This window comes from Prunus mume, linkage group LG7 (genome assembly GCF_029339155.1).
Source record: "Prunus mume cultivar Tortuosa linkage group LG7, ASM2933915v1, whole genome shotgun sequence".
In the NCBI taxonomy this organism is placed as follows: domain Eukaryota; kingdom Viridiplantae; phylum Streptophyta; class Magnoliopsida; order Rosales; family Rosaceae; genus Prunus; species Prunus mume.
Genome location: NC_142704.1, coordinates 9,865,442 through 9,878,532, shown reverse-complemented (window position 1 = coordinate 9,878,532; position 13,091 = coordinate 9,865,442). Strand labels below are relative to the sequence as shown.

The window sequence follows — 13,091 nt, the reverse complement described above, 5'->3', positions numbered from 1 at the left end:
TAAATTTGAGTGGCGTACAATTAAAATTTTCAATTATAAAAAGAAAAAAAAAAGTAAAAAAAAAAAGAAAAAAATCTCCCAGTTCTACATCATTACGCAACTCTTTCCAATGATAAAGTCGTATCCGGATAAAGTAACAGCGCTGCCTCTACCCCGTCACAAAACTGAAAACTGAAAACTGAAACCGTGAAACTTTCTTACAATTTCCGTACCTGATTTACTTTTATTTAACTTATCTCTAGCTCTTCAATCTAGTTACATGACATCAGACCAAAAAAATTATTTGGTAAGCCACAAACCACAAAAAGACGCTTTCTTTATAGTTGTTCTACTGTGATACATTCCAAACCAAAACATTGTCTCTCGCTCTCAGGCTCTAATCCCTCCAACCACAAATAAAGGGAGAGAATTTCTAACTCTAGCTCTCTCACACCCTTCGTTGTATTACAAGATTTCCATTATTCCCTCTGTTTTCTTCTGTTCTCTTGGAAAAATGGCAGCAAAGTTGGGTTCTTTCAAGTACAATTTCCAAGAGAAAAGAGAGAGGTTGCTCTCAACCCAGAAGGACTACTCCGAGCTGGGCTTCGTCCACATCGAGGAACAAGAGCCATATGGGTCTCCTCGCTGCTGCACTTTTCGATCAGTTTCCGATAGAATTATGAGCTGGTGCCGGACTGTACAAAATGTTTCTAACCGGGCAATTCGGATGGGTCAATCCGATCCGAGAAAGATCGTATTCGCGGCCAAGATGGGTCTGGCCTTGATGATCATTTCGTTGCTGATTTTCCTCAAAGAGCCTTTCAAGCAGCTCAGTCGTTACTCGGTCTGGGCCATCCTCACTGTTGTGGTAGTATTTGAGTTTAGCATAGGTAAATGTATTTTTCTACCATTCATTTTGATTTTGGCTTTATTTAGTCATTTCATCATCTGGGTGTTCATCGATTTGCACGTGTGCCTATGCTTTTGGGCGTCTCTGGGTAGAAATAGTTGTTTCTTGTTTTGTTGCATTTTACTTTTTTTTTTTTGGGGGGCAAAATTGAGGGTCTTGTTTTTTAGATTTAATTTTTTGTTTGTTACTATTGTTAGCATTAGTAGTTCACATGAAAAGAAACCAACTTTCACGTTCAGTATGTTATAAAGTGGAACGCTTGACAGTGTAATCACCTGAAGGGAATTGGAAAAAGCATGGAGCTCATGATTACAATAATGAAGTGAAACTAAAGTGTTTTTGTTTATTCACGATAAGCTATTATTGTACAAGAATGAATATTTTGGTGAACAGCTTCCCTCAATCATCCGACATCTTTTTGTTTTTTCAAATTGTTTTAAATTAACTAAATCCATCTTCTTTCTTTTGTTTTAATAGGCTGGGCCTTCAACTTGAATTAGTTCGTAGTTCAAAGTGCAATTTTTTTTTTTTGCAGTGTAGTCTGTTGTCTTCCAACATGAGCATGCCTATGTCTGTTTTACTTTCTTATATTCAGTGGCTATGTTCTTCTGCAGGAGCGACTCTGAGCAAAGGATTTAACCGTGGGTTAGGGACATTTTCTGCTGGAGGCCTTGCTTTGGGTATGGCGCACTTATGTGGACTAGCTGGAGAGTGGGAAGAAGCTGTTATTTTCGCTAGTATCTTTATCATAGGTCTGAATTTGCAATCAATATACTTTTTTTATGGCATGTCACTGGAAAGCTCAATGTATGCTAATTGCTAATTTTGTGTTTTGTTTAGTTTTTATTTTCATGACGTGTTATTTGGTCGCTAGGATTTCTTGCAACTTATGCAAAGCTATACCCAACAATGAAGCCTTATGAATATGGGTTTCGAGTGTTCTTGTTGACATATTGTTTCATCATGGTATCTGGGTATAGGACAAGGGAATTTGTCCATACGGCTGTGTCACGATTCTTGCTTATTGCACTGGGTGCTGGTGTTGGTTTGGGAGTAAATATATGCATTTTTCCCATCTGGGCTGGTGAGGATCTGCATAAATTGGTGGTAAAGAATTTCATGGGCGTCGCAAAGTCATTGGAAGGTTGATTTACGATATGCTTTGCTTTTGTTGGATATTGTAAAATATTTTTCTTTTATTAGTCCAAACCCCACTTTTGTCATAATTAATTTCCTTTATTGACTATCTTTATCATTTTTTAGGTTGTGTTAATGGTTACCTTAATTGTGTTGAATATGAGAGAGTTCCTTCTAAGATTCTTACCTACCAAGCTTCTGATGACCCGCTTTACAGCGGTTACAGATCTGCTGTGGAATCTACCAGCCAAGAGGACACTCTGGTATTCTTTGTTGTAACATGGTGATGCATTGGCAATTCACCATATTGGCAGAATTTTTCTTTCGGTTTTTGTTTTAACTCATTATTTTTGTTTGAAGATGGGATTTGCTATCTGGGAGCCACCTCATGGTCGTTACAGAATGCTTAAATATCCATGGAAGAACTATGTAAAAGTAGGTGGTGCACTAAGGCATTGTGCATTTACGGTCATGGCCTTGCATGGATGTGTACTTTCTGAAATACAGGTACTAAAAATTTCCACCTCTAACCACATTGTGAGGCAATTAATGACAAAGATACTGTATTTGTATTTTCATTTATTTGGGCTTTTGTATATACTTTGGTGTAGCATGACAATGATGATATGTAAGCCTCTGGAATTTTTTTTTCTTTTAAAAGTATTGCTCATTCCAAAAGTAGTTCCTTCCTTCTGATTTCCTATTCTAAAGGAAGAAATCGTGAATCAAAGGCCTTGCATGAACAAATGATTTTTGGTTATGGTTTCCCAAGTATGGGTGGTTATACTCTTCCATTTTTTCCTAGTGAGACCTCTGGAAAGAATATATGATAGCCGTGCTTGAGAGCATGTAATTTTTTTCCCTTCTCTTCTTGACTTCAAAGATAAGTTGTGCACTTTGGGTATTTTGTTTCTTGAATATATCTCATGGTCTACCTTTGTTCTTTAATATGAATGACATGTAGTTACCGTTATTTTAGTTTTTTTTTTCTGGGGCACTCGTGAGCCCTGAGGAAGCTCATTCAGTAATGGCAGTCATGGCATATTCGCCATCAAATATAGCTTGGTTGCATTGTGTTCTTTTTCTTTAAGATTTTGTCAATCAGAATGTTTCTGTGTTGTCTGCTGGCCCATTGGCTATTCAATAGGTGTCATTGCCATCTTTGTCAAGTCGTCTTGTGCCATTGAATGCAGCTTTCACCTTCTCTCCTTCCAAGGCTCTAAGAGTTTTTGGCTGTAAAAGGGGTTTTTTTTGGGGGGTTTTGGGGTGGGGTGTGGTCGTGGTGAAAGAACATTGATATGCAAAGAGTTCACAAGACCAAGTTTTTGAGAAGAGGGGTCTTTGATGTGGTTGTATTCCCTGTGGACTCAAAAATTGAAATTCTGATTTTGGCGGCTAATATCTACTGACCCTTGTGCATTTCGGGTATTCAAGTTCATATTCCACCTGTTTTGGAGAGATAAATGCTCTGCCCGGTCTCATCCTAACTGGAGCCAAATATGCAATATTGACATTTCATCGAAACTTTATCTTCCATACAATGAGACGTTGGCTGCACAAAATAAAAGTTTGACCTTCTCACTGAATTGATTAAAATGGGATGCTCAACTCTTTTGGTTATCTGGGCATCTTGAAGCGCATCAGATGAAAACATGAGGTCATTGTTTTGCCTGAGAGTTTAATATTTTCTCAATTATCATGCCTGGGAAAGTTCTTCCTGCCAAGTCATCTTTGGTGTTTTTGTCCTGAAGAACTCTCATTGAATGATGTATATGTGTGGGGGTATGAAGACTGTAGTTGTATGCAATTCAATATCTTATACTACAACCCTCCTGGTTCGCTAAGTATCAAAACCTGTGGTGGATGTTTATCTTGTTTTATGTACATGCAACTGTAATGGTCCTCGCGCATTTGATAAGAGTAATTGTAATTTTCCTGAACCATCTGTGCGTATTTGTGTTTTTATTTGACATGTTATAATCTATTTTTATTTAACTTCCAACATTTGTGTATGTAGGCTCCTGCTGAACGAAGACAAGTATTTCGTAGGGAGCTCCAAAGAGTTGGTTTCGAAGGTGCTAAAGTGTTGCGTGAACTTGGGAACAAACTGAAAAAGATGGAGAAACTAGGTTCTGTAGATATACTCAACGAAGTGCATGAGGCTGCAGAGGAGTTACAAAAGAAAATTGACCAGAAGTCATACCTTCTTGTTAATTCAGAAAGCTGGGAGATTGGAAGTCGGCCAAAGGAGGTGGGAGATCCTCAAGACTTATTGAACTTGGATGATGATGAAAATACGTTCCGGGAATACAAATCCCTTAGTGAAGCTGTGCTTGATCTCAGATCTTTTCCTGTGCCACAAAGTTGGGATGGCCAAATGCCTGCGATGCCAACTGGCGTGAGCCCCATACCCACTGATGTCAACCGCTCCAACCCGCCCGTAGGTTTTTCCTCAGGAAGCATGTTCATGAAACAGGTTTCATGGCCTGCAGGACTGAAATTTGAGGTTAACGAACCTCCAGTAGCAGAAGAATCCAATACCTACGAAAATGCTAGTCAATTGTCGTTAGCCACATTTACATCCCTGTTGATAGAATTTGTTGCAAGGCTTCAAAATCTTGTCGACTCATTTGAAGAATTAAGTGAGAAAGCACGTTTCAAGGAACCTGTCGAATCACCAGAAGTATTAGAGCCACCTCGCAGGTTTTGGACCAGATTGCTCAACTGTCTGAAATCCTAAATCAACGTATCTCGTACTATTCTGCTTTATTTAACCTGCTGTTAGTTCAGTTGTAGAATACAATGCCACTGATTTCTGCTGCTGCTGCTGACATTACTCACAAGAACAGTCTTGCTTTCATAGTTGACAAAGATGAGCATATAATCGCGGATATGTCGATACCTTTGGTTCCGCGTGCGGCCCGGGGGGGTTGGTGGTGGTTAGATGATTTGCAGGCTACGATTAGTATTATTACTCAGAGCATTAATGGGGATAATGAGAATGGATATGAAACAATATGTTTCTGACTAACACTGCATATTGATGTTGGCATTTTTAGTTTTAGCTCCGTTATATATTGTAAGATAACTCTGGAGTTACACGCTTTAATGACGATTCTGTAGTTTATTTTCCTTTGTGTGATCTGTCTCAACTCTCCATCTTTACCAAAACAGAAGCATGCCCTGTGCTGTGTTACAAACCAGCCTTTAATCATTCGTGAATGAGTCCTACTTCTGTTCACCATATAATGAAAAACATGCCTTAAATTTCGACTTTCTTCCATGAAGCGATATTGGGGATTCAAACACAAGACCTTGATGCTCGAGCTCCAAACCCTTTCTTACATATGTTAATTTTCAAACAAGAAAATAAAATAATTATTTCACGAGTTTTTGTAAACTGGGGCCAAAAAGGGAATTCTATTTTATTGTTTCTTTTGTTTTTTTTAAATGTTATTTATTTCTTTTTGTTAAGCTGGGGAATAAAGGCAAAATTCGGTCGGGGCATGGAAGAAAGAAAATCGGGTGGCGGGTCGGGCGGGATCCGGTCTCGCACCTGGTTGTAAAATGTTTGGTCAAAAAGGAAGAAGAAAATCCCCGAGCCTGACGGAAAATTAAACAAAGCACATCTCTTTCTCTTTCTCTTTCTCTCTCTCTCTCTCTCTCTATCTGGTTCTCACCCAAAAGATCTGTCCCATTTCCAACACAGTCTCCGTTAGATCGAGCTCTCCAGCCAAGCCCTCAGGTACCTATTTCTCTCTCGTTTCTTGTTCTGCTTTTTGTATGTTGTATATTTCTTGTACTTTATTTATTGTTATTATTTTTAATTAATTTCATGCCTCGGTTTTCCTTTCACATATCTGCGATTTTCCATTCATTGATCTTCTCAGATGTCATTTTCTTACCGTCAAAGTAATGTATTCTTGTAATTATGAACCATTTGCATGGATGATGGATCTTGTTGGAAATTGATTGGAAATTGTTTCTATTTTTTTTTGGGCTGAAATATTTGTTTTTGTTTTCGGGTAAGCATTACTTTATTAAATTTTCTGAAGTACCGTAACCTTTTTAGATAGATATGGAATTTATTCCAATTAGTGAGTAAAAAGATCACCTGTCATATGCCCATCGGTTTGGTTGCCAAGGGAATTGTTAAATACATGTACATGTATCTGATGTAGAAGTGGATTTTCGAAGTATTTCAAAATTCTCTTTGTTTTCAGTTAAAGGCATAATTTGTAGCAAAAGATGGCTATGGTGGATGAACCTTTATACCCAATTGCGGTTTTAATCGACGAGCTCAAGAATGAAGACATCCAGCTCCGGTTGAACTCAATCCGCAGGCTCTCCACCATTGCTCGTGCACTTGGGGAAGAGAGGACCAGGAAGGAACTGATTCCTTTCCTCAGCGATAACAATGATGATGATGATGAAGTGCTTCTGGCAATGGCAGAAGAGTTGGGGGTGTTTATCCCATATGTAGGTGGTGTAGAGTATGCCAACATTCTGCTCCCACCTTTGGAAACGCTCTGCACTGTTGAGGAAACATGTGTGAGGGACAAAGCGGTGGATTCATTGTGTAGAATTGGGGTGCAGATGAGGGAGAAGGACTTGGTGGAGTATTTCATTCCTTTGGTTAAGGTCGGATAATTTCATTCTCTTCGATTGTTTAATTTGAGTTTTTTGCCTTGTCATTTGGTTTTAGTGCTTGAACAATATAACATTTGTTGATACTAAGGCAGTAGAAAGTTTTAAAGAAAAACTTGACCCTAGGTGAGACCTCAATGTGATATGTTCTTAAAGTCTTTGCCTAGTTTACAAATGCATTGAAAATTTATAAACTTGATTCTCAGATCACTGTATCCTCAAATGTGGAATGCTTTGAAGTTATAAATTGGAGTGCAGAAGATATTGTTTGTATATGAAATGGAAATCCAGCAAGGAGAAGATAACGTTTTAGAAATTATGCTTGGCAACCAGATTAACTATAAATGTCACACTATAATTTTATTATGTTCATGAAGGTTTGGTTAGTGGGATCAATTTTTCTTCTGCATGCACCTTGATAGATGTTCCGCCAATGTGAGATGACATTTTGGCTCATTTACAGTAGTGGAACATCTATCAAGGTGCATGCAGAAGTGGAACATCTATCAAGGTGCATCCAGAAGAAAAATTGATGGGACCCTTACCCTTTTGCTGTGGACACATGATCTTATGGTTTGATCTGGTATTCCCATGCATAGAGTTGTGGAATGTCTGTAAAAGGGTAGTAGGTTCACAAAGTTTGATTCTTTATTTTCTTTTCTTTTTTCCCATTTCAATAAATGTAACAGTTCACAAATCTACTAGAACTTATTTTTTGATCACATTTTCCATATGAGAATGCTTTGTACCTTGGTGCAGTTAGAGTAACAGTTTCTTTCTTTTTCCACACTATCATTTCAAATATACAGAGACTTGCTGCTGGCGAATGGTTTACAGCCCGAGTTTCATCCTGTGGTTTGTTTCATATTGCTTATCCTAGTGCCCCAGAGACTTTAAGGACTGAACTAAGAACAACATACAGTCAACTGTGCCAAGATGACATGCCCATGGTTAGAAGATCTGCTGCTACTAACCTAGGAAAATTTGCTGCGACTGTAGAAGCCACACACCTCAAAGCTGACATCTTGTCAATATTTGAGGATTTGACGCAGGATGGTATGTGCTGGTGAAATTTCTGGTTTTTGCTCTTCAATGTTATTTCTTTTGCTTTTCTTTTTTTGATAGAGCAATATCCATTAATATTCATGCAAAGCTTTTTTGTGCTTAATTTTGTGTGATCACAAATGTTAACATATACCACTTCTTGTTCTTAACTATGTGAAAATAGAGGAAAGATATAAAATTGATTGGAGAAATTAGTAAAAGAATAGAAGTTCTTCACCTTCCTTTATGCATTCATATTCCAGAATTGTTTCTTGTTTTTCCCGTGTACAGTCTTTTATTGGCCTACCACTGCCTGGGTGTGTGTTTGTTTGTTTTGGTTTATTATATATGAAGTATAAATCTAATGAATTTGAGTGCTTTACGAGGTTTTGACCAAAATTTAGCGTTGGTGTTGCATATGAATTTGTCTCTAATCACTTTTGTTTTCAGATCAGGATTCTGTTCGGTTATTGGCAGTAGAGGGTTGTGCAGCTCTTGGGAAGTTGTTGGAACCACAAGATTGTGTGACCCATATTCTTCCTGTCATTGTTAATTTTTCACAGGTATATCATATTTTTGAATGGTATTCCAGACTATAGCCAGCGCCTTTATTGTTTGTTGATGTGCTCTTGCCAATATACGTGATGTAAACTTGGTTCTTTGACCAGGATAAGTCTTGGCGTGTTCGTTATATGGTTGCAAATCAATTATATGAGCTGTGTGAAGCTGTTGGTCCAGAAGCTACAAGGTAATCATTTTTTTTTGTGTGGCTTGGCTCTTATTTTGAATGTTGTATTAGTTGGGTATTGTAATTTGTAACTGAATCTGTTGTCTGATCTCTCTCTCTCTCTCTCTCTCTCTCTCTCTCTCTCTGTGTATATATATATATATATATATATGTAGGTAGCCTATGTATATAGGGTCAGGATCGGGGGACACACATTATGGCACACGTTTTAAACCATTAGATTGAAGAGTTTTCAATGGCTAAGATTGCATTTAGAACAAATTATTAGCTTCTTTGTTAAACAATTAATACACACATTGGAACTAACAAAAAAGTTTTAAACTCTTTAAAACTTTTCATTCTCTCTCCTTTTTCTTCAATATGCATCATCTTCTTCACTTCCCAAAGGCCACCCGACCCACCCCACACAACCTTCATCTTCTTCTTTGGCAAAACTCTCTTCACCATCTTTCTGGGCAAGTTCTCCAAAACAAAAAAAAATATAAAAAAAGCTACCTAATCTTAAAAAATTCCTCATCCATCAGTGAACAGAAAGAAAAAAAAAAGCTTTCTTCCTCATTCTCCCTCTTTCTAGTCCCTGCAATATCTTTTTTACAGCCTATGAAGGAAACCAAATAGAAAAAAGTCCACGGATTAGAGTTTAAGGTTGAGTTGAGCTCCAAGTGGAAATACTGCTTCTAGAGGATTATACCACTGTCAATCTAGTGATACGGTAGTGAGAATTACAATTTATTCTTATAATTTGTTTACACATTTTGGTTTGAGATGAGAAAGTCCATGTGAGATCTTAACCCAAACATTTGATGTCTTGGCTGCAAAATTTGTAGTTTCCTCAGTGAAATCCAATGGCTACGAGATTTTCTAATCAAGTTTTTACCCCATTTTTTTGGTCAGAAGTTTTTAGCCCTTTAGATTGATGAACAATATTGTCTGAAGCTGATTTCATAGGCGCGGTTAGTTTCTATATTTTATGGACTGTATAACAGCAAAATACCAGCAAACAAACAAAAAAATTAAAAGGCATGGAAACTGAATCTTCTTCCATGAATGGGCTCTCAAAATTGATTTTTTTTCTTCTTGATAATTGATTTTTATTATTTTTTAATTCTTTCTTTTGTTGCATCTTTGCATATGGGTTTAATGTCATTCAATAATTTTTTAGATTGAAATGGAAAAACTTTCACTTTTGCTAAACAATATGAAATTACAGAATGAATTTCTAAAATATGTACCCAAGAGGTGTATGTTTGCTGTTTGGATCTCATAGTAGTTAGAGTTCTTTTAGCAATCCATTGTTGTTAGTAAGGATTTGCTGAAATAGACAGATGAGGCCTGGAGGAATGTGAGGACATTGCACTTGTTCCACTTTTCCAGCAAAGAAAAAATGATGAAGCAAATTCAGGAAGAGATGAAAGGCACATTGGAGACAAAGAAGATGCTCGGATTTTTAATGGAGAGGAAGGGGTGAAGAGAGGATAATTTGAACCCGAAGGGATAGAAAATGGTAAAGAAGAGAATTAAACACTCTTCGTACAATGTGTTTAATATTCCCAATAAAATAATAAATAAAATTTTGTTTTGGTTCCAGATGCATCTAAAGGCTAAAAAGATGTGTCAAAATTTGTGGTTTTTTGTGTGTCCCCACGATCCTGACCCATATATATTATATTATATTATGTGTGGTTATTTTATTTTCCTTGTCTGTTTTCTTTTAAATTCTTTGCAGGGTTAGTATAATTAATATCCGTTCCATCTTGTAAATAAATTCCCTAATCCTTCCCCCCCCCCCCCCAAAATTGTAATTTTGATGTCAGCCAATATCTTAGAGATAGTTTGTGAATTTGTCACTTGAGTTCTAATTGATGATTGTTGTGATGTTGGCATACTTTAGGTCTGACCTGGTGCCTGCATATGTTCGGCTGCTTCGTGATAACGAGGCTGAAGTGCGAATAGCTGCTGCAGGAAAAGTAACTAAGTTTTGCAGAATTTTGAATCCAGAGCTTGCAATTCAGCAGATCCTTCCGTTTGTGAAGGTACAAATCTCACCGAATGCTCAGCTTATAGTTTCTTTAAGCAGTTTTTTGTTGTTGTAAATTTAGGCAATTCTAATACTTTTTAGTGGTTGTTTGTATAAGAATGATTTGATTTATTAAGTTTTCCTGATGTAGGAATTGTCAACAGATTCATCCCAACATGTTCGTTCTGCATTGGCTTCGGTAATAATGGGGATGGCACCAGTTTTAGGAAAGGCAAGATTTTTTATTTTTTTGGTTATCTAATGTGAATTCTTCCTTAAGCAATATTTTTCTCCCTCTCCTTATATTAAAGCTACCTTCTTTTGGTGGTTGCAGGATGCAACCATAGAGCAACTACTGCCTATTTTCCTTTCTCTTCTAAAGGATGAATTCCCTGATGTCCGGCTGAATATTATTAGCAAGCTTGATCAAGTCAACCAGGTTTGTCAGAAGTCTCTCTCTGCACATTCCTGTTCTTTTTTTTTTCTTTTTTTTTTCTTGCGTGTTAAGCTGGTGGTTAAACATATGATTTTGTATAATTTATGTAACTATGTGTGGTTTTTTCCTTTTTCTTTTTGCTAATGATGCAATGTATGTACTTATATGTGGTCGTTAGACCTTGTGGTTTAGAAGTTCATTTTGAATCTTGAAATGTTTGAACGCAGGTAATTGGGATTGATCTGCTGTCCCAATCTCTATTGCCAGCAATTGTTGAACTTGCAGAGGATAGACATTGGAGGGTTCGGCTCGCAATAATAGAATATATCCCTTTATTGGCAAGTCAGTTGGGTGTAGGGTTTTTTGATGATAAGCTTGGGTCTCTTTGCATGCAGTGGTTAAATGATAAGGTTTGTGCAGCTCTGGCGTTGAGTAGTAATGCGTCAATATCTCATGTTTACTGTGTAGCTTAAAAAAAACAGAAAGAATCAGAAGGGAGTTGTGTTTATGCCTTTGTTGTTTCTACCTCATCATCACCAGTAAATTAGAATGCCTATAATTGGTTTACTTGATAAGAAGCAAACACATAGGGACCTTGTTTCTAGGTGGTTGACTACTTCTGTGATTTCAAAACCTATAAATTGAAGTAATTGGTGATGCAGTATTTACTGGTAACCTCTTTTCACTAACATAATTGTTTATGTTTTGTAGGTTTACTCAATACGTGATGCAGCTGCTAATAATGTGAAGCGCCTTGCAGAAGAATTTGGCCCTGATTGGGCAATGCAGCATATAGTCCCTCAGGTTTTCTTATCCCGTCTTTTCTTTTTCCGAAAATATTACATGTAGTTTTGTCTTTATTCTAGTAATATGTTACTAAAGCATGGTTATCAGAGCCAACCCTGTTAAGGGACTGATTCATTGGGTAGTATTCTTTCAAACTTAGAAATCTTCGGCACCATGCCTAAAGAAAAACTTGGCAATCTCTTGACAGGTTTTGGATATGATTAACAACCCTCACTATTTGTATCGAATGACCATTCTACATGCAATTTCCCTACTCGCTCCTGTTTTGGGATCAGAAATCACTTGTTCGAAACTTCTACCGGTTGTCATCAATGCATCAAAAGATAGGTAAAGATCAAGAGTTAATAAGCTTAGTTGTGCTTTTTGTTTAATTAAAGGTGGGTCTGTTGGGCTGAGAATTGTTTCTTGCAGGGTACCAAACATCAAGTTCAATGTGGCTAAAGTGTTGCAGTCAGTTATTCCGATAGTTGATCAGTCTGTAAGTAATGAGATCTTTTCATTTGATAGTGTCCTCATGCGCAGCAGCATAAAATCCAAAATATAATACTGAAATTGAGTGAAAGCACTGAAAGGACTTTTGCATGATATGCTTTGCACAGGTGGTGGAGAAGATGATTCGCCCTTGTTTGGTTGAGCTTAGCGAGGATCCCGACGTTGATGTAAGGTCTTTTGCTAGCCAAGCTTTCCAGTCAATTGAACAGGTCATGATGTCTAGCTAGCCAGATCTTTGTCCTTAGTATCCATTTTGTTCAAAAGTTTTACCTTTTTTCTTGTTTCCCTTGTACGTGGACCACGAAATTCCTATGCATCTTACCTTTTGAGACGCAGAGGTTCTTTGGTACTGTACACTGAACAATTTGCCATGATTTTGATTTATTTTAGTGTATTTGTCCCCGTCTGGTATAGTAATGCTGCATCCAAATATGGTGTTGGAACTTGGAATTTGTTGTCTCACCTTTGAATGAAACAGTTTTCTTTTCCTTTTCCTTCAAAGCCATGAGAAGAGTTTTTAGCAAAACCATTCACGTGGAGATGATGATAGAAGGCTACTAATTTAGTATTATTTGCTCAAAACACGCAACATTTTCATATAATAGGAGGCATAATGACCAAAAAGTACATATCTCAGATCTTCCACAATAAACTTGACTGAACCAATGCAACCCAACGAACGCGGACTGGTACAAAGCAAGTAAGAGCACTTCCAGCAGTTGGAATCTTGCCATGGCAAGGGGGGGCTAGGGCTGACACTATTCATGGGAATAGTGTTTGCCCTTGAAAAAGTAAGTTCCACTTCAAGCGGTTGCCATGGCAAGGGGGGTACTATTCAATTTTTTTGTTTTTTTTCACAAATTTGTTTACCTAA

General features: G+C 37.4%; 2 protein-coding genes across 2 annotated transcripts; both read left to right on the top strand.

The window, feature by feature from the left end:
• Positions 1-259: 259 nt before the first annotated feature.
• Positions 260-5,161, top strand: LOC103338802 (aluminum-activated malate transporter 9). The gene is made up of 6 exons (XM_089041328.1): positions 260-869; positions 1,504-1,641; positions 1,764-2,033; positions 2,153-2,289; positions 2,387-2,533; positions 4,044-5,161. The coding sequence occupies exons 1-6, from the start codon at positions 494-496 to the stop codon at positions 4,764-4,766; spliced, it is 1,791 nt and encodes a 596-aa protein (XP_088897454.1). The 5' UTR covers positions 260-493; the 3' UTR covers positions 4,767-5,161.
• Positions 5,162-5,498: 337 nt separating this feature from the next.
• Positions 5,499-12,718, top strand: LOC103338803 (uncharacterized). The gene is made up of 13 exons (XM_008242060.3): positions 5,499-5,771; positions 6,250-6,667; positions 7,483-7,729; positions 8,168-8,280; positions 8,386-8,465; positions 10,357-10,498; positions 10,634-10,714; positions 10,817-10,921; positions 11,146-11,328; positions 11,630-11,722; positions 11,913-12,052; positions 12,137-12,203; positions 12,325-12,718. The coding sequence occupies exons 2-13, from the start codon at positions 6,275-6,277 to the stop codon at positions 12,442-12,444; spliced, it is 1,764 nt and encodes a 587-aa protein (XP_008240282.1). The 5' UTR covers positions 5,499-5,771; positions 6,250-6,274; the 3' UTR covers positions 12,445-12,718.
• Positions 12,719-13,091: the final 373 nt, after the last annotated feature.